The 20,841-nt window shown below is 35.0% G+C and overlaps 3 protein-coding genes across 4 annotated transcripts in view; 1 reads left to right on the top strand and 2 right to left on the bottom strand.

Moving 5' to 3' along the window:
- Positions 1–3,749: 3,749 nt before the first annotated feature.
- Positions 3,750–12,853, bottom strand: LOC132907365 (tetratricopeptide repeat protein 39C-like). The gene is made up of 16 exons (XM_060960393.1): positions 11,727–12,853; positions 11,284–11,421; positions 10,861–11,062; positions 10,249–10,456; positions 9,524–9,724; positions 8,747–8,915; positions 8,252–8,450; positions 7,926–8,177; positions 5,786–5,962; positions 5,224–5,327; positions 5,030–5,150; positions 4,815–4,946; positions 4,606–4,721; positions 4,303–4,470; positions 4,136–4,228; positions 3,750–4,074 (listed from the first exon to the last, which is right to left on the bottom strand). Exons 1-16 carry the CDS (start codon positions 11,880–11,882, stop codon positions 3,952–3,954), a joined length of 2,559 nt encoding a protein of 852 aa, XP_060816376.1. The 5' UTR covers positions 11,883–12,853; the 3' UTR covers positions 3,750–3,951.
- A 126-nt stretch (positions 12,854–12,979) lies between these two features.
- Positions 12,980–14,966, bottom strand: LOC132907364 (apyrase). The gene is made up of 4 exons (XM_060960392.1): positions 14,204–14,966; positions 13,927–14,130; positions 13,691–13,848; positions 12,980–13,613 (listed from the first exon to the last, which is right to left on the bottom strand). Exons 1-4 carry the CDS (start codon positions 14,838–14,840, stop codon positions 13,401–13,403), a joined length of 1,212 nt encoding a protein of 403 aa, XP_060816375.1. The 5' UTR covers positions 14,841–14,966; the 3' UTR covers positions 12,980–13,400.
- A 28-nt stretch (positions 14,967–14,994) lies between these two features.
- Positions 14,995–20,841, top strand: part of LOC132907363 (protein rhomboid) — a 500,462-nt gene continuing 494,615 nt past the window's right edge. Inside the window, exons 1-4 of one of the 2 annotated variants that reach the window (XM_060960390.1) lie at positions 14,995–15,083; positions 19,436–19,677; positions 20,071–20,094; positions 20,168–20,332. In XM_060960390.1, the coding sequence (XP_060816373.1) occupies positions 19,498–19,677; positions 20,071–20,094; positions 20,168–20,332 (369 nt within the window). In that variant the 5' untranslated portion in view covers positions 14,995–15,083; positions 19,436–19,497. Of the gene's footprint in view, positions 15,084–15,728; positions 16,914–19,435; positions 19,678–20,070; positions 20,095–20,167; positions 20,333–20,841 lie in introns of those variants that run through there. The other variant, XM_060960389.1, reaches the window with a different exon arrangement.

The following is a 20,841-nucleotide window of genomic DNA, read 5'->3' as shown; positions in this document are numbered from 1 at the left end:
CAGGAAAGAACTCGCGCGCGACTTGCGTGTTCCTTATATAACTTGACAAGGTGTGGGGGGGATGTTAATCAAACGATGTTAATCAAGAGCGACGAGATTTATATTTTTCGTTCCAAGATGGATATGTATCTTTGTACGGAATGAGCTTACAATGCACCTAACATAGGTATCTATCTTATGATTAATTAAGGCTAAAACGCACGCATCCCACGTTGTCCCACGTTGTCCCACGTCGTCCAACGACGTCCCACGGTGTCCCACGGTGCAGTCTAGTCTAAATCATCCAAAATTCTTTTGGCGGCTTTTGGTGACCCAAACTGGACTGATGCGTAGTTCTTAGCTTGGTATCGTTTTCCAAAGGTTAATCAACTGATTAATTTTTGGAAAACGATGCCAATTACCAGGTCTCACCACGTGGAGGTGACTACGCACGAGACCCGCCCATGATTTATTTAACATTATGCATCGGTCTCGACGTTCAACCTGCTGGCAGGAATGTCGAGTTCTGACTCTACGTGATCATGGGCCTGCGTAAAGAGATAGCTGTTTCGTAGCCTAACTGCGAAACATATATCTCCAACGCAGCGGTTACACGAATCTCTACAAACGTAAAACAAAGCTTACACGACGCAATATCTATCTAACACACAACGATTACATCGATCAGTACAAACATCATACAATAATTCGCAACCCTATAGGCTACATTCCGTATCAAAGATACATTTGTCTAACTTGGAACGAAAGAAAAGAAATGAGGCTACTATGGAAAAAGAGCTCCAACAATCAGACTATGAAAGAAAACGCGATCTCTCGAAAGAACTAACAAACCTACGCGACGTACCCCCGTGCACCAGATAACCCTAAGGTTCAGCCTAACCCAAGCACTGACCTTCGCCCGATTCCTGTCACGTCGTTTGGATCTTATCACGGTCGATGGCACTTACCGATGATACCAGTGACCAGAAAATGGGACTGCGATTTATCACACTCCAACGGAACATGTTGAACTCCGGGAGGGACCGCTGAACAGTATTACAAAGGCAAAGCCCCAACAGCACAGTGGGGTCCACCCCCACGGGTTCGATCAAAATTACGGAGGACGTGAAATGCAGGTCCCTGTCCAAGTACCGAAGTACCAATCGGACAGCATTGCGGACCCGCGACTCAATCGTCAACAGATTTACAGGTATCACCAGCGTGATCACGGTCGATGGAACTTAACGATGATACCAGTGACCAGCAAATGGGCCTGCGATTTAACACACTCCAACGGAACATGTTGAACTCTGGGAGGGACCGCTGAACAGTATTACAAAGGCAAAGCCCCAACAGCACAGTGGGGTCCACCCCCACGGGTTCGATCAAAATTACGGAGGACGTGAAATGCAGGTCCCTGTCCAAGTACCGAAGTACCAATCGGACAGCATCGCGGACCCGCGACTCAATCGTCAACAGATTTACAGGTATCACCAGCGTGATCACGGTCGATGGTACTTAACGATGATACCAGTGACCAGCAAATGGGACTGCGTTTTAACACACTCCAACTGAACATGTTGAACTCGGGGAGGGACCGCTGAACAGTATTACAAAGGCAAGGCCCCAACAGCACAGTGGGGTCCACCCCCACGGGTTCGATCAGAATTACGGAGGACGTGAAATGCAGGTCCCTGTCCAAGTACCGAAGTACCAATCGGACAGCATTGCGGAGCCGCGACTCAATCGTCAACAGATTCACAAGTATCACCAGCGTGATGACAACGCCCGCGATTCGAGGCAAACGACGAGCAGTCGTCGAGACAAAAGGTGTCTTTGGGAAAGCTATGAATCCAAAGAGTTGTCCAGTGCAAGTTGACCCGCACGTACCCGGGATACGCTCGAGCGAGTACGTCGCGCAACGGTTTGAAAGAACTGAGAGATCGGGAATCGATAAATTGCGGGTACAATGTTTCAAGTGTGGTAAGCGAGGGGATCAAGAGAGACGAGATCTGTATTTTTCGTTCCAAGATGGATAAGTATCTTTGTACGGAATGAGCTTCCAGAGCACATAACATAGGTATCTATCTTATGATTAATTAAGGCTAAAACGCACGCATCCCACGTTGTCCCATGGTGTCCCACGATGTCCCACGTTGTCCCACGATGTCCCTCGGTGCCCCCGCGGGGGGGCCTTAGTCCAGTCTAGATCACCCAAACTATTTTGGATGATCAAGACCAGACTATATTCAAGTAGTTTTTAGCTTGATATCGTTTTTCAAATAATAATACTAATATTTAAGATAGTAGTTGGTGTATTATTATTTGGAAAACGATACCAATTACCGGGACCCACCACGAGGAGGTAACTACGCTCGGGTCCCATTTACATAAACAGTTTTTAAGCAGTATTCATTTAAATCAGTGAATGTAGAGTTGCTTTCGATTAGTTGTACAAGTGTTATAAATTAAGAGCATAATTACTTTGAATTAACGGGAGGATATGGTTATAAATTATTGCTGTATTTCTTAAAAATTAATGGAGTAATTGTTTTAGATCGATGGCTTAAATGCTATAAATTAATAGTTTAAATGTTGTAAATTAATAGCTTACATGCATAAAATAACAGATTAAATGTTGCAAATAATAGCTTAGATGTTGTAAATTAATAGCTTAAATGTTGTAAATTAATATCATAAATGATATAAATTAGTAGCTTAAATGTTATAAATTAATGGATTGAATGTTATAAATTAATAGCTTATATGTTATAAATTAGTGGCTTAAATGTTATAAATTAATTATTTAAGTGTTGTAAATTAATGGCATAGACGTTATAAATTACTAGTTGCAATGTTATTGTTTGGTTTTTTCTTTATTTACCTTATATTCAAATTCTTCTTCGACGTTCACTCTTCGGGAGCTCAAGCAGGAAAGAACTCGCGCGCGACTTGCGTGTTCCTTATATAACTTGACAGGGTGCGGGGTGGAGGGATTATAATCAAACGGTAACGATTTGTTGACATAGCATAAGACGGTTTTCCCATTACAACAAAATCAAATTGAACTATTCCTTAATTTTTATCGTAAATTCGTGTCTTTTACGATTTAATGCGATATCCATTTTTATCATTTTAGTAGTTTCTACAAACTAAGACTAAATTCACACTTCTTTGATACTAGTTTTCGACTATCAATTAGTTTGAACAGAAAGGGAAAGAAAGCCAAACGGCAGCCGTTAACGTTACTGTGAAATAAGTTACGGTATTAAAAAATAAATGTTCTTGTATTAAATATTCTTTTTTCTTGAATAACACCTACAGCACTGTATCCGATATTTAAAATTTTTATTTAATGCTTACTTAGAAGTCAGGTTCCTTTTTAATTTCTCTCGAGTTAAACAAGTAAAGTTACTGGTTATAGTAGTAACAAAAAATGGCTCTTTTTTCTCCAATAGCACCGGCATCGATTTAATAATTTTTAAATTTTTATTGTAAATTGATGCCTCACGCAATTTATTACAGTAATCATTTCTATAATTTTAATATTTCTTACCAGGTAAAACTAAATTCACGCTTCATACTCATGTGGTATTAGTTTTCGATTTAAAATTGTTTTAATGTACATATTTTGAATGCCAGTTTATGATCAAAACAGTATTTGTACGTTATATTTATCTCACAGTTATTAACTCTTATTAATTAATTAAATTATTAGAATTAAACTCTATTTCGTTAAAAATGGGAAAAAGAAGAAAGATAACAATATGAAAATTATATATGTCTTTATTTACTATATAATAAAGTATATATAATACCTTACATACGAAAATCTTATCCAAATCGATATTATATTAACAATTACACTATGTCGATAATCTCTCGGAATTCTCATCTAGCCAAGTCCCTTTGGTCGCAAATACCATCCCAAAATTTCTTCTTTCGATCATTAAATAATTATTTAAAGGAAAATTACCTACTCTTTTTACTTAGGGTACCGTGAACCCTTATTCTGTAGATGCAGGTATATTCATTGTTACCACTATTGGAATGAACCTTTAATTCAATTATTTCGTATGCTTTCTTTGGTTTGTTCTGTAAATTACAACTGATAATATATGTTTTATAAAATGTATATCGATAAACTTTACTTTACCTGAACTTCAAAGTATTGTACAGGAGGACCAGTGTTATCGTACGTGAATTCACCAAAAAAGAAAGAATTTGTATCATCTACGCTGGTTAAACCCTGAAAATATGCAACGTATATCTGTCTCGTTTACGATATTCTATATTACGGTACATTAAATTTCCGAAATTTACCAGAATAGAAAATTGTTTTGGAGCGGTGCTCGTTTCCCCTGTAGGAGATATCGACTGTGGAATATGTTCCAGACTTACTCCAGACACATGTACAAAACCGAGTAACTTTATAACAACGCTTCCACTGCTGCCTTTAAATGCCCAACACTCGCCCGGAAGAACACTAGTCTATATAATGAAAATTGATCGATGTATTTCAAAGGAAATATTAATTTCATTATTTATCCCCTTTTCAGGAATAGCGTTTTATTTATAATCGTATTTCACGATAAATGAATTAATTAATGAGTAATTTTCGGTAACCTGAATTATAGCATGAGGTGTGTTTTGTTGCTGACAAATTGGTATCCCAAAAAGTTTCAGTACCGGTGCACCAGCCGAGTACGTTTCTGTCTTTCTCGTCGAAAGGATTGCTCCACCTATGACAATATATCCAATAATATATCTTCAGCGTAACAGGCAGACAATGAAATAATTGAAAATAAAGAAAATATATTTTTTCCATTTAAAACCTGAAGTTCCGAGCGCGTAATCCGTCCTTCCAGTTTTGTCAGCGTCGTACGTTTGCAGTTCGCTCTTCACCAATTCTCGGACAGTTTCTGGGGACATAGCCTTCAACAATGCTTTCGTATGCTGTTCCATTCCTATTTCAAATAAACCAATGTCTATAACTATCCCCGAAAAGAATAACGTGTTTGTTGTAATCGATACACCATATCTTTTTTACCCTCGGACACTTCGTTTCTTAAATAGAGAATGGCCTCAGACATTTTTGGTATCACGTATCCAACCTCTTTCAACTTACTCTTTAAATCGTCTCGCGTTTCCATTACGTTCTTTACTTCCATCTAAGTGAACGACGTTTAAAATCGTGATTTAATATCGTTCAATTGTTGAACAAGACAACGATACAGTAATTACCGAAAGAGTATTCAAATGCGTTCGCAGATTTACCAAGTCGGATCTGATTATCTTGAAGGTCGTACTGGCTGAGTATTTGTCGCACAAATGAGACACGGACATAGCTAAAACGTTCAACACGAAGCATTTTATCCGAAATTATTTCAGTTTTCGTTTATTCTAAAATTTTGCTAAGCATAAAATCGTTAATACGTTCCGCTGTATGAGAAATAAAAAATTTTCAAGAATTATCTAACATCAAATTTTGAAAATGTTGTTACTAATTTATATGGACAACGTGGTGCGAAACGTATTAACATTTCAAATTCGTAACTGGAATTTACATTCTGATTTAGATCTATATAATAACTGTACATTTTTTAGAAACGGAAAAGATTACAGTAAATATCTCTCAACACAGAAATCTTTTAATATTCGTCTAATTGATCTCGAATTACATGAAGTATTTTTAAGGAATTGGATACGAAGCTTTCTACGTAGAACGTTCTTTCTTTTCCAAATCGTCCAGTTACGGATTAATTAAAAATTTTGAAATTTGCAAGCTAACCATAGATCGACGTACCTAATAACGACGTAATAATGCAAAATACAAATGGTTTGATGAATTTACAGTACCAAGGAGATTGGCGAGAGGAATTCAATATAGCAGCTGGACAGGTTCCTCCATTTGCACAGCAGTACGTGTTTCGAACGTTCATCGGATCGTACTCATAATCACAGGTTTGATCTTTTGAAGGGCCTGAACAGACCTCCTGTAATTTTGTCAAAGTTCCTTCAACTTGTCTAATTGCTAAATTCCGTCTAGTAGATTTCAAAACAAACTTCAGATAGATTAAAACGACGAGCGAGATCTCAGATATTTGGAACAGTTATTTGAAGAACATTTGTTAATCGTTTCCTAATATAAAAAATTAATCACGATTGACGATTCTATCCTAGATTGATCTTATTATCTTTTTAGCTAAATTGAAGTCTGCTTCTCTATACATCTTATGTAGGTAAGCACACTCTATAAAAATATAGAGTATCTTCGCAATAAATATTTAACGGAGATATGTTTTTAAATGAAATAATTTTATTCGCAATATAACATACGTCGCATCTCGATAAATTTTATCAATTAGTTTTCTGCAGAAAAGTATTTGATTTAATACATCTTTTTTGTAGTTGACTGTACACATCTACGTTTTTGAAGTATGCTCGTACATTGTACAAGTCGACAAATGGACATTGCTTATGAAAGTTTCATTACAAAATTTTAAAATATTCAGATAGAAATCATATCATATGTTGTAATTCGACTAACAATTTTATACATGTTATTCTAGCAACTGTAACATCGATAAAATAATAAAACATATATGTATATATAATACAACGTATTGTCTAATATTAACGAATTTCTGTAAATACATAATAATTTTTTAATAAGATACGTAAGTAACAGAATAAATACAGTAGAAACTTCGTAAAGCAACAATAGTATAATATTTATTCTTAACATTAATTTATGGAGGTATGTCTTTGCAGCGTATTTGTATAAGTATATAAAGAATAAGGGAGAAAAATATGGGATGTCTATTTTTAATGTAACAACTTGGACTATTAAACTGTTCTATATTACCTTCTATATTCAATTAGAAACAATAAAGGTGTTCTATAACTTGGCATTCCTTGTTTCTTCTCTCTTCGTACATATCATGTAGTTCTAATATACATACATGTATATACACATGATAATAGCATGGATAAATTTATCTATATACATCGTATTTAACAATGGGATATTTTCTGCATTCGTACAGTTAAATGCAACCAGCTGGTATTATTACGATTTCTATGTATTACAGAGAGTAATGAACGATCACCTTTGTAACGATTTTATTGTACTCTAGAACAACTATCTTGCAGGAACGAGTTTCTTCAGTTCCGATCGTCGATGTACATAGATAAACTTTCCGATTTAAATCGATATAGACGGAATTTTTATAAAATAAGACGATGCCTGATCGTTATCGCACTTTAGATTCCATAGGTAAATTCTGTAGCAGATGAAGACGTAACGGTTCGATTTTCATTTTTCGTCAGTTAAAATTGTGTAAGCTTGTGTGTATTCGTACATTGAGTCGGCTCTCAAAATCGTAATCCTTGTACTGATTTTGCGCCCTCGAAAGGAACATTTTTCCTTCTTCGACATTCTGAAATGAAATATACATAAAGTAGCGTTCATACCTAAAGAATAAAATTTTAAACGAAATTAATTTTAGAATTTATTTGAGCGTTTATTCGAATGTTTATCATTTACGTTGATATTGCACAGCGCAGTGCCAAGCTCGTAGAGCGCAAATGCGCTAACATGTTGATCATACGCATCGTTGATCGGATAACGACGCTTTAGACAATTTCTGTAGCTTTCAATCGCTGCTTGAGTATCACCGAGACAGAAATAGGCTGCTCCTTCGATCAAGTTGGCCAATCCAACCATCGGTTCATCCGAAAGATTGTCTTTGCATTCTATCAATTTAATTATCAAAAGAATAATTATTAATAAATTATCAAATGATTAGTAGGCTTAAAAGTTTACAAAGAAATAGGTATAAAACGTTATTCAACCATGTAATAATATAAAATATTATGCTATCATATCGTTAATAATATATCATTTCTAAATTAATTTTTCAAAAGAATGCATTTCTTGTTACCTAAAAGTATTCCTTGCAACGAGTCCACAGAACATGATGGCATCGCGTTCCACAAATACAATAATTCATACACGAGCAGTCTGTAGTACAAAACGGTATAAGGCTGGCCAGTTTTCAGATCCACAAGTTTAGGAGTTCGACGCAAAACGAACAAACCCAGTTGAGTCTCTTTACTCATTCGATTGTCACAGTGGTGGACCCTTCGATAAGACGAGGCCACGATATCGAATTTACCAATCGCCCCGCAACAGACTGAGAAGAAATATTTAAAGATGTAACCGAAATGAAAGATGGCAAAAGTAATAAGGAGAAAAAATATCTTATACCAGTTGCTAAATAATCGTAGAAGCTCACCGACCACCTGGATTGTTGATGCAATTGTGTTAAAGATCGGTAAGCTTCTTCGTAACTTAAACGAATCAGATGACACCAGGCCACCTCGTGTAGGCACAATAATTTGATCTCTCTTTGACTCGAAGCTTCGACAGCCTTCGCGTATGCTTGCAGAGCACCATTTACGTTTGACTGCGAAACGAAATTAATTCTACGTAAGTTATAAATCATAAATAGCAAAAAGCGTTGATTACATTAATGTGATTTTAAGAAATAATAATACTTATCGAAAGTAATAATAAAATATTAAGAAAATAAGAAAGATTGTAAGACAGAATTAATTCGATATTAAATTATATCATAAATAATTAATAGCGAAGAAGATAAGTTATATCAAAGTAATTTTTAAAAATATTTATTCATGGTACATAACGTCAGCATATTGAGAAGACTGAAAAGTGTTGAGATAATCATAAATGCATTCTTACCTCGAGCCTCTCTATTCGACCAGCGAAAAATAGAAAGAGCGCCGAATTGCTAAATTCTGAATGGCACTCTGCGATTAATTGTTTCGCGGCATTTACACCAGCCCGTAGATTGCTTCCATCAAGGGCAAAAAATGGACGTGCAATTGTGTGGTACCAGAGTAGGGATAAGCTAAAATGGACGGAAAATTGATATATTAATATCTCATCGTATAAACGAAATATATATACATATGAATATATATATATATATATACAGAATTAAAAAACGTTTCACGTAACGCAGCCCATTATCTTTCTGCAATTTAACAATGTAACAAAAAATGTTTTGAACCGTGCATAGATAGTGTCGAGTTTGCTACAAATGACCATAAAAAGAAATCCGAAAATACTTTGCTTTTATAATGAGAGTAATGTCATCTGGACCATATTATGTTGCTTTTTCACATAAAAACATATTGCATGATATTTTTATGGATACTAGTGGGAATAATATTTCGCTCGTTGATACATTTCAGAAAGATAGAATTATTTAGATTTACAAAATTTATTTTACTCGTTTAGACTTTACAAAAGAGCAGAATGTTGTATTGCGGAGGACGATGTGCAGTTTGAATGGCTTGCACAGTGTACCGTAAACCTGGTATTGATTTTTGATAAAAATATCATGTAATATACTTTTTGAATTTATCGTAAAGCCCTATACAATCTCATGAAAGATATCGTGTCCAGTTACACGAGTCACCCTGTACATAATATGTATATTATTTCTAGACTCACGTGGCAAGAGGAGCACGCATATCTTCGCTAAGCCGTGCATACATGAGCGCAGTAATTCCTGCTTCTCTGTCGCCCTCGAAGCCCAAAAAGTGAATTACTTTTAGAAGAGAAGGCGGCAATAAACTGACACAGAGTTGATAAATCCCATAACCGAAACTAACGGCTGACATCAACCGGGAGACCTCGGATGGTTCAACGAAGCTGCAAAACACGTCACTTTTCCACTTTTGTCGATATTAAAGGGGAAAGCGTCAATTCGTTACAAAAAGACACAATATTCTCAAAAAAATTGAGTCATCAATGCGCACACATCGTTTAGCTTTTCGTTCAGTGTATCGATAATCGGATCTTAACTCTTTCAACGGTAAACACTTCTTAGAACTGTAAGTATTTAATTAAGTAAGGTTTGTTTAGTAAGACATGGAAAATTTCTTTTCTTGATATTTGATATTCCCTGATAAGTTTTAATTGATAATGATATTCTCTGAAAAATAGATGAATGATAGTACCACTGAAAGGGTTAAACAACGATTCAAGTATAAGAATGTGCTGTCATTCACGAAATTTGTTTGTCGTTTGAAAGAGTACCCCTAATGTAAATGCTTAACAAAAGCAAAAAGGAAAACAAAATTCACTGTTATTTTACTTCGTGTATAGGTAAAAGAGAAAGGCAAGGGTTCGACGACGGGGATTGAGAAATGTTTGTAAGAAGAAACAACAATTACGGTGTCTGTTGTTCGGACGTGATGCCAGTGAGCGAGAAGAACATTGATAGAGAGCTTCGCAGACCTGAGGGGGATGAGATCGGTGTCGGGTTGTTTGTTGAACCGTTGCAAGATGGTATAGACCATTCCGAGGAACCTGGACTATGTGGACTTTGCAGTGAGTAAGAGGAGCCATTACACGAAGGGGTGCTGCATCTTGTGTCGAAACCTATTCAAACCAAAATTACGAAAAATTTCCCTTTTTATATTAGTTTTATTCATTCTGATATTAAATCTTGTTTTAATCATTTCGGATCTTTCCTCTCGCAAACGGAAGATCAGAATAAATATTCTGACGACAAAAAGGTTTCTAGAGGACTTCAACAAGTATTTACTTATTTCTAAAATAATATTTGCTATCTATATATTCTTATGAAAATGATCTGAATCCAGTGTCTTTTGTCTTAATTCAACCACCTTTTCTTTGGAATGAAATTACAATACAATTGCATATTAAATAGTATCGTTCTTATTTTCATTTAACTTAAATAGCATTATAATCGACTTGGGCACGTGCTATTGACCACAGCACAGATTGACGACATTCCTCAATAGTTCGATACAATTACATACCCGATGGATTAGAACCAAATGTGCGCTGATATAACTGCAAGATTTGTGAGTGTGCATGCTGATAAACTCGCCAGGCTTTACGTAACATCCAACCACCACGTACGTAACCAGTGAGTTCTTGTTGTAGCAACGTTAATATCGCTGAACAAACTTGCGAGTCTGCGAGAACTATTTGCCTCTCCAATTTATTCACGTAGTCCTTCTAAAATATTTATGTCCCTATTAACATTTCCTCGCTAACTGTATTTACGAATCTTTTTACATTGTTTCATCACGTTCACTGCTGACCCGACTTTCATTATGTATATGCTAACAAATAACTCTTATACAATATAAAAATCTAGTCTTGCGTTAAAGTATACAATGAACGTGTTAATACAAATAAAATTTATTAACAAACTTTAATTAGAAGATAATAATTACGCCTGTTTCTTCTGCTTTGAAGACTTTACTCTTCATAGACTTTAACCATCCTATGTCACTCGCGCATTCCCTTTCCATATCCTTCAGCAGTAGCATAGCCTGCTGAAGCTTATCGTTCTCAAAGGTCATCAGTGCATTCTAAAAATTTATTCAACGATTATTCCCTTTCTGTTCCTATATCGAGAGAGTACATCATGGGCTCTTATTAAGATTGTTCGAAATAGGTTTGCGGTCAATAAAAACGTGCAAGCTAGCACGCGATACGTTATCCAGGCTATTTTTACGTTACTAGCAATAAGTCTTCGTAACAATAACGTAACAAACTTTAATTTAAAAAGATTCTCCCTTACACTTATATCTTAAGAGAATTATTCCCTAATTCCTTTATTCTTCAATAAAAGCTTAACTAAAAGTAAAACAGTTGCGATCTATTATTTACATACCATGAATAAGACAAAACAACGACCTGCTTTCATGTGAAAACTATGCGGGTGTCCGGTAAATAGGGCTTCCGCTTCCTCCGTTTTGTTATTCAACAGCAGAGAAATACCCATTCTAGCGGTATTCCACTCCTTCGTACCGTCTGATTTTTTAGCCATAATTCTTTTTTCGGGTGAACGAAATTTGTTTGTTCTGAGTCAACTATATTTTCGTAAATCGGACCGATAAGGAATATCCTCGTCGCGAATGTCGCGTGTGCGTCAAATTAGAAACATTTCTACGGTCGTCAAAACGAATGTTTCCTCTTTTCTTGGGCAAACAGCTCGATAGCGGTACTCCTTTAATGCTCTTCTCAATATTAGTACAATTTAGTAATTCGAAGCTACACTAATATGTACAGTTGTCGACGAATTTGCGTCACGGCACTATTAGGCGCGGTACTACTATATCACCGTGTATAAATATGCAAAATATTCTTCCTTCCTGCATGCTTACTTTCCTCGTTGAAATGCATCGTGCGTGGGAAATGTTAAAATTAGAAATCATCATTATAATCGCATCTTGAATGCTTCTTCGAAAAACTGGAACTGGATGGCATTACACGGTCGCATCGTAAATGTTTTATGTGTTTGAGAGATTCACGCTGATTGCAGATGTTATGTAAGGAAATTTCCCCATATGTTCTTCATATGGGGAAAAAAATAAACTCGCGCAGTAGTTAGTCGTGAATATTTTGAATGTTAACTTGCAAAATCAATTCAAATATTCGCTCGGTACTTCGAAATCTTTATTTTGAATTTCTAGTCCTTAAGATTTACTTTACGCGCTTTTTTGCCATTCTTTCTATTAATGAATTTACATTCCTTTTTACTGTATAAATAATGTTAATAGAAGTGCAATGCGTGCAAGATTTTGTTCGGTGTTTCCTCGGGTTTCAAAGATCGGTATAGGAAACTGCACATTATCACTAGTATTCTAAGCGAAAAGGATTGAAAAAATAATTTATGTCTATTAAGAAAATAATTGAAACGTGACGTTTACTAAACAGAGCTTTCTACCTACGGTGCCACAAGTTGACTAAAGTATCTGTCAGTAGAGCGCAATGGTGCTGCCACCACCTCGCGTTTTCATATATAGATATTGATTTTAGACTATGTATATTACGACCCTGAAGGCGCATTACAGTATTAAACAAAAGTTTTATCATAACAATTTTAAGAGGCAGAAGAGGTACGGAAATAGGAATGAAATAAAATAGATTGAAACGTTCTATTCTATTGCAAATGTAATAGTCAATGTATAAAACAAAGCATTAAATTCCTTATTCTATTTCATAATCTCTGTATCTCATCAAGTTCAATTATACGTAACATTCCGTTTCATTTTATAATAAGTATCGTTAAACATTCGTATGTACACTATATTTACAATTGATGCATTTAGCAGTATACAGTAAACGTGTTGCCATTATTATGAAAATAAAAGTACATTTTGAAAAAGAACAAATACTGGTGATAGAGTAAAACTGTGTAAACTAAGAGGTTCAACTGAACAGGAACTGTGTAAGATAGTTTACACAGTCATTACATGATGTATAACGGTAATATGGAACTATAAAATTTCTGTACATTTATTTACATCAATTAAATTTAGTACGAATATTCCTAAGTGGAATGTCATATGAATTCAAGACCTTCGAATTTTTTATCTATCACTTTAGTCTCAGGCATCATAATGTTTCCATCAATCGTAAATGCCATAATATATGTAGCTGTCTGTCCTTGATATTCTTCAGTTTTAAGGGCAATGATAATCGTATCCTGAGAGCCTGGTAAAAATTTGAAACTTGAGAAACCTCTGATTGGTATTAAATTACCAACTTTGGTAACCTGAAAATAAAATATTATTAACGTTTTTGTATTCCTTAATTTAAACATTAAATCTATAACCAAGAATAGAAAAATACCTTGATATCTACAAAATTTTCATCTGCAGTTAGTAAGATATTGCAACTCATAGTTTCATCTTTAGTTTCGTTATAGCGCTGGTGACAACATCTCCTTGGTAAAAAGAACCAACTTTTGTGTATATCGCTCCAAGCTCCTGATTCATGAATCATATAGCCTATGTAAAATATTATACAACATTTTTTAATGAAAATTAAAGTTCTTTAAATTGTGTATAAAGTATATAGTTTTATACCTGGATATTCAATATCTACTGCTTGTCTTAATCGTTTATAGTTTGAAATCCAATTCACAGATTGAACTTCACCACGTGGATTTATTACTTTTATCCAAAGGGGATTATTATGTTCAAATACTCCTGAAGGGTTGGTCCATTCTTTACCCATACTACCAACATACAAATGCTCATCCTTAATAGTTGCCCATTCAGATTTAAATCCTAAAATTATCATAGAAATTGAAATGCAACATAGAATTTTATTGATCCTAATGAAATCAAATGTGTGATTTACCTTTAGAATTTTTACCATTACCATCCATTAAAATAACCCAGGGATAAACTTCTTCTCCTTCAATAAAATATACAATTCCTGTACGATCATCAAAAGACAATAAATGTCCATCAAAGGTAACCAGTTCAGATAATTCCATGCCACGTCCTTTTAAAGTTAAAGATGATGTTAACATGTGGTTTCTATCATCCCAAACAACCGAAAGAAAATTTGTGCTAGGATTCCAAAAGAGACTTCCAGTTTTCATAATACTGTGCCACACATCTTTTTTATCTAGACTTTTGGAATTGTGGTCAAGATCACTTACTATTGCTATGCGATAAGTGATACCCTTAGATGTCTTGATTGGAGCTGACAGAGGGTATGTCTTATTGTACTTGTAATATCTACACTGTGACAAAAATTGATTCGATGACGACGAATGTACAACTCCGCGTAGCAAAGGGAATCCAAGTAGGAACAGAGGAATAGACAGTAATAAGAAAATTAAAGCCAAATATTGGCTCTGAATGCGAAATGTACTGTTAGCAACTCTGTAGACATGAGGAGCACGCAATGCTTGTCTCCAGTCACGTAGATATGACATCGTTTCTGTGTTTCCGTTCTTCATTCGCATTCGTTTCATACCATATTGCATTGAAAAATTTACAATTTATAATACGTGTCAACTAAAATCTAACCTAACATAACCTAACTTTTTGTTCCACCTTAATAAGTGGTGGTGAAAGGGAAATGCAGACAGCCACATACATCAGCGCCACCTGAACGGATTAAGGGATTTAAATAGCATTAAAGATAAGATCATAAAATGTTATAAGTTTCGTAACTATCTATTTAACATCATATAATCTAAATATTAAGTGGAACATTTCACAATGTGGTAAGTAACATATCCAAAAAAAATATTCTTTACTTAGTATAATTATTTAATATTTAGAATAGAAATAATACAGTTATGTTTTATAAACTAAACGATTAAAGATTGTAGGAAATAATTTTATAGTTAGTGGATTAAATATATATTTTATTTAGGGTTATAAATATTTGAACATTTCTATGATATAAATTTTTATTTCAGAACGATCAATTTATATGTAAAATAACATTAGATATAATGACACATATGCAATAATTAAATACAAAATACAGATTTTATTCTTATCTGGTATTGCAATTTCCAAAGTAGTCGTCTGTTTCTTTCATTGTAACTTGGTTTTCATAATGAAGTAGTTTTAGATTCCACACTTAAGTACAAAGTATATCTGTATAGTATATCTGTCACAGATATTGAATATTTATTTACTCTTTCCAATAACGTTACTCGATATTATAATCAACACTTCGATTAAATAACATAGTTCAATAATATTACATGATTTTCAAAAACACCTGATAACTATTTATATATATCAATAAAAATATTCTTATATATAGATATACTGAACGATTAAGGAAGTGCCTTATACATATTACCAATCTTACATAACGCCATCGTAAAGTACAACTAATTGAAGAAACACAATTTACGATAATGTATCGAAATTGACGTTACAAAGAGTAAGAACATATGGAGGTTGAGAAGTTTCTTTTGTTGAAAAGGTATCAATTTGTATCGTGCCAATAACGATGCAAGCATCCGCAGCATATTCTTGAACGTTGGGGTTGAACGAACGAGTCTGGGGTGAAACGAATCGAGGGGGTGGAAAAAGGGGGCGGTGGAAAGGGGAGTCTATGAGGGTGGTAAAGTACTCGTCAGTCGTGTGACGCGTTTCCCGCGGACAACATCGGTTATATTGGCGATACGTTAAACCACAACCGCATTTCCACTTTCCACGTGTTCCTCGCGTGTGTCTTATGTGATCTGATTTCTATTGGCTATCGCAGGTCCGCGGCAACCTGTATTATCGATCGAACGCGCTTTGCGCACGTTGCCGCAGTTACTCGTGGCACCGCCACCACTATCACACGTACTGCACTATCGTCTTCGTGTTAACGTGACAACGACGTGTGCCGATTCGGCTCGATTTCCGATTTCTTTTCCGCACCGCGGTTACATCTGTATTTCCTACGTTGTAACGACGTTCTCTGTCAACATCGTTTCTCTCTATATACATCTTACGTGAAAATTTCTGTCCAACCGCCATGTTCCATTTCAAATTGTACGTTTCGCGCATTGCTGAAAACATTAACCATTTGTTTGTGCCGATTGTTGACATAACGAAGTGAATATACGAATCGGGAACAGTAGAGTATTGTTTTTCATATATTCATGTTTTGATGAAATCATTATTTAAAAATACTTTGAAATCTCTTTGTATTTTTAGTGATCTCCAATCGATTTTGAAACTGTTTTATCGATGTTACATACTCTCGATTATATCTCGATTGACTACCAATGTGGCGCCAAAACGGAGAACAAAGCGTTACTTTTGCTACCACGTAGTAAATATTCGAACATTTCAAAGTCAGTATTGTTCATAGTAATTCGACTCAGTGCTTATAACGATAGAATAGTCAGAATGAATTTTTGAACAATATAGAACATATTTGCGTTTCTATGTGATGTAAGTGATTTTGTTAAAACGTGAATGTTCCGTGAGATTATGGTGTTATGGCCAACGGTATTTCTACTTAACGTCTTTTTCTCCTCGTTTGTGAATACTCACTCATGGAATCCTACTCCAGTATCATCGTTTTCATGTTGTAAAAGGTAAATGGTATGTCTTACTAATATTGCACTTTTACTGTTTTAATTATTGGAAGCAGGGATATATAAATAAAACACAATACCTGCAATGCGATTGATTTCCCATATAGTGGTTATGACCATGTATATACATTTATACAAGTAGCCATACGAATATATTTCTATCATTATTGCTCCTTTATTATATAAACATTGATTCGTGCATTAGAAGAATGTATTCTATTCTTTATAAAAGCAATGTCATTAGCACTCATGCGTATTACGTATTATCAAGTGTGAAACCATTCCCTGGACAAAACAGTGAAAGTAAGCCTGTGCTATATATCTGAGATAGCCGCAGAAGTCGTGTGAAAGGTTAACAGCCAAAGAAATAGTCTACACATTCACATCCTGAAACAGAGTACATATTGGCTCATGCTATTACCAACCTGTTCTCGATAAGACGGTTTCAAAACTTCCCGCGATAAAGATGTCAAAATATTGCCAACTGCTCGAACCTTCATGCATATAGACGTATACATAGAAACGATAATTAGTTAACACGTGTTATTACGATATTAGTTAGTATCGTTAGCGCAAAATAATAGCATATAATATAGGAACTATACATAAGGTAAACGAAGTAAGGTGTAAACCTGGCGTTTCGTGCATCACGAAAGGGTTCGAGGTAATCTAACGCCAGGTAGGGCTGGTCGTAAGAAGACACCGAGGTATACGTAAGAAGCATCGTCCATGACGATGTGTCGTCGGATATTCTTCAAGGTCGTCGACCTTAACAGCGTCTCGTGGAAACGGATCTGCTTGGGCGAGACGTAATTGCGCTTAGAAGATGGCGTAGAAGGGGGGCAGGTAAACGAGGACGGAAAAGAGATGGAGCAAGTGGAATAGAGGATGACTTTGTGGGGTTGGTACGACGACATTGGAGGGTGAAGGGAGGGGTGGATGTGGGTGAGTTTCAGTGACGCCGTGCCAAAACGGAGGGTAACGAATGAACGTGGATGTAAAGGAGTCGGGGGTGAGAGACGAGGTTAAGCGGGAGAGGGGGCGGAAAGGGAAAGTGACTAGAGGGGTGGCACGAGCGGACGCGTGGACGCTTCGGTTGCATCGCGGTTATAGGTTTACGTATCGTATTAGATCTTAGATCGAAAACTCGTCGAACCGTTGTAACTTTATTAAGTAGGCAATTATTTCCATAATTGCGAATATATTTCGTTTAAAAGAATGGTAATTTGCATTGATAATTTTAACGATTAATTATCGCCTCTCGCTGTTTGGTAATGATATGCTGGATTTGTTCAAAGATAGATATATATAAATGATAATATTGAATTCAATCAGATTAATGGTTATGAATTTCAACGTGAGATGATACGTATATATGTAATATATATATACGTAAATATAAATATGTAATTCGTGGAATTAAATAAATAGAGTCGAATAAAAATAATTCATATTTGGAAAAAAGATTCAAGATGTGTCTGAAATTTATTTATGAATTATTATTCTGCTCACTTTTTCTAAATAAATTATATGTCCATCTACTTTGAGTAATTGACAGACACTTCTTTATACAGAGGATTTTTTTTCTATTTATTGCATGTTTCTATAAAGTTGATTACCTAGGAAGGGACGTTAATAGAATTATGGAAGCTTTATAGCCTGACCTATTTCTGTGGTAAAATATAATAATAAATATAATACCTCCACGCTTCTCGTTTTACTTAAGAACTCGTTAATTTATAATAAAAGAACAATTATATTACATTTCGTTGGACACAATACACGACATGTATAATATCTTTAGAATTTTATAACGACAATAGAATTATAAATAGTCTCTTTTTAATATCTTCTATTTTATTTATTATTATATTACATTTTTCTATTTTAATGAAACAGTATTTTTTCGTAAGAGAAAAAAATCTCTTTCTGATAGAAAGATATTTAAAACGTGGAACTTTTCACTTTTTTAAATGCGAAATTGAACTTTTCTCGTAGTATAAGACGAGATAAGAAAGCTTCGTTTAATTAGAAACGATAACCTTGAATGCACTTGGTGGACAATAGCAAGATACAGTAGATAGGTAGTGTGTAGCCAGACCTATCGACGATGCATTGCCATGGAAACGGTACCGTCGCGCGAGCGGAATTATAGTGCATAGTTCGTTGCGTATCTGTACAGATAATTTCAAGGACAACATTTTAAGCATGTGTAGAATAGTATAAGAACAATCAATAATCATCGTATAATTATCTCAACAAGTTGATATTACAACATTATTAATCCAAATAACTTAATAATTATAAGATATATCAAACACTCGTATCAAGTGTTACGACATGGCTTATTTAAGTTCTAATTCGTCTAAAATGTTGAAAAAGTAGCGGCTATTGATCATTGTTTTTTAACTTCATATTATTTCAATGTTACTGTTAAGAATACCATCATAGAAATTGGTAAAAATTTATGTGTAATAATGCACTTGTACCGGTAGAAATGCAATAATGTGGTTGGGTTTCAGGAAACGGACGAAAGAGGGTGGAATGAGGAGATTTATCCGGTGACCTCGTGCCACGCGTGGTAATGCTACTGGCAAGCGGTGCTTCGATACCGACTATCGCCGGTACCGTCGAGGAGGAGGAAGAATATGCACGTAGCGAGGCGAATAGCGCACACTACGATGGCTATGTTACCGATCATACCGATCTTGCTTCCGAAATCGATATCGACGAATCCGAATATAGACGGGAACTTCTTAACGACGTACGATAATTTATACGTTTATTGTTACTATTATTATTGGACTGTGTATGTTTACGCATTTATGCAAAACTTGTTGGAAAAAGCGTACAAACGTGTATAATATGCAAAAATAGATATACAAAATATCTGAAATAAAGTACCGATTAGAAATCTTCATGTAGATAGAATCTCTATGTAGATTTTATCTCCTTAGCAACAACGTCCATAGAAATATGAAATTGCATAACAATCCACAGTCTAATTATTATATATGTATACTGTATTTTATAGTGGTATAAAAAATGATATTTTAGAAGAAACATTACATCATATTTAATGTAATTATATTAACCAATGCATATTAGTTAGTTATCTTAGTATTGTATTCTGATATTATTATTTTTTTGGTTACAGAAATGGCGAATACTGTTCGATAAGGTACGTTCAAGTATCTGTCAGCAAAAAATCAGCTTAATCGACATCTCTAACGTAATTAAATCTTTTCCCTTAGTTTGATCCCGAGGGTTTTGGTGAGATACCGGTGGAGGATTTTTTAGCGGCTTTAAAAAGTCCCGAATGGGAGGCTGAGATACCACCGAATAAACGACATATTCTCCTCATCAGAGCAAAGGAATCACGTGTTCAAGCGGTGACGTTCCAGGACTTCGTGAATGTGGTGAGTGAATGCATGCAGATTTCAATAAAACATTACATAGTTAGAAAATATTTGTGCTTGTTTAAAATTAAAACACGTTTTCCGAAGGAGGAGCAGAATTGCCTTGTTATTTTTTGAACGATAGCATACATGCACGTAATCGTATATAGATCTAAAAGAAGAAATCCATATTAAACTATCGCAATCATGTGAACAACCGCGTGAGACAAATGAAGAGGCTGAAGCAATAAGAAGGCATTTTACCACTTTTCAGTAATTTGAGTAAACTAACAAAAAACCAGCCCAAAATCAAATCACATTTTGAAGCTTTTATTTTTCTTATAAATGAATTACGGTCGACTTGTATTCGTGGTAACAAACTCTTGCATTTTTGAATATCAAATTTTCCTATATCTTACTTTTTCCACCAATGAATACAATTTGAATATCGGAGTTGTCTTCTTATTGTTTCAAATCTTTCAAATCCGTCAAAGTCCATACAAAGCACATCTTTTCCGTTTTTTCCAAGT

This window comes from Bombus pascuorum, chromosome 5, assembly GCF_905332965.1.
Source record: "Bombus pascuorum chromosome 5, iyBomPasc1.1, whole genome shotgun sequence".
Lineage (NCBI taxonomy): Eukaryota > Metazoa > Arthropoda > Insecta > Hymenoptera > Apidae > Bombus > Bombus pascuorum.
Note: the sequence above shows the minus strand (reverse complement) of the source record. Positions and strands in the feature narration are given on the sequence as shown.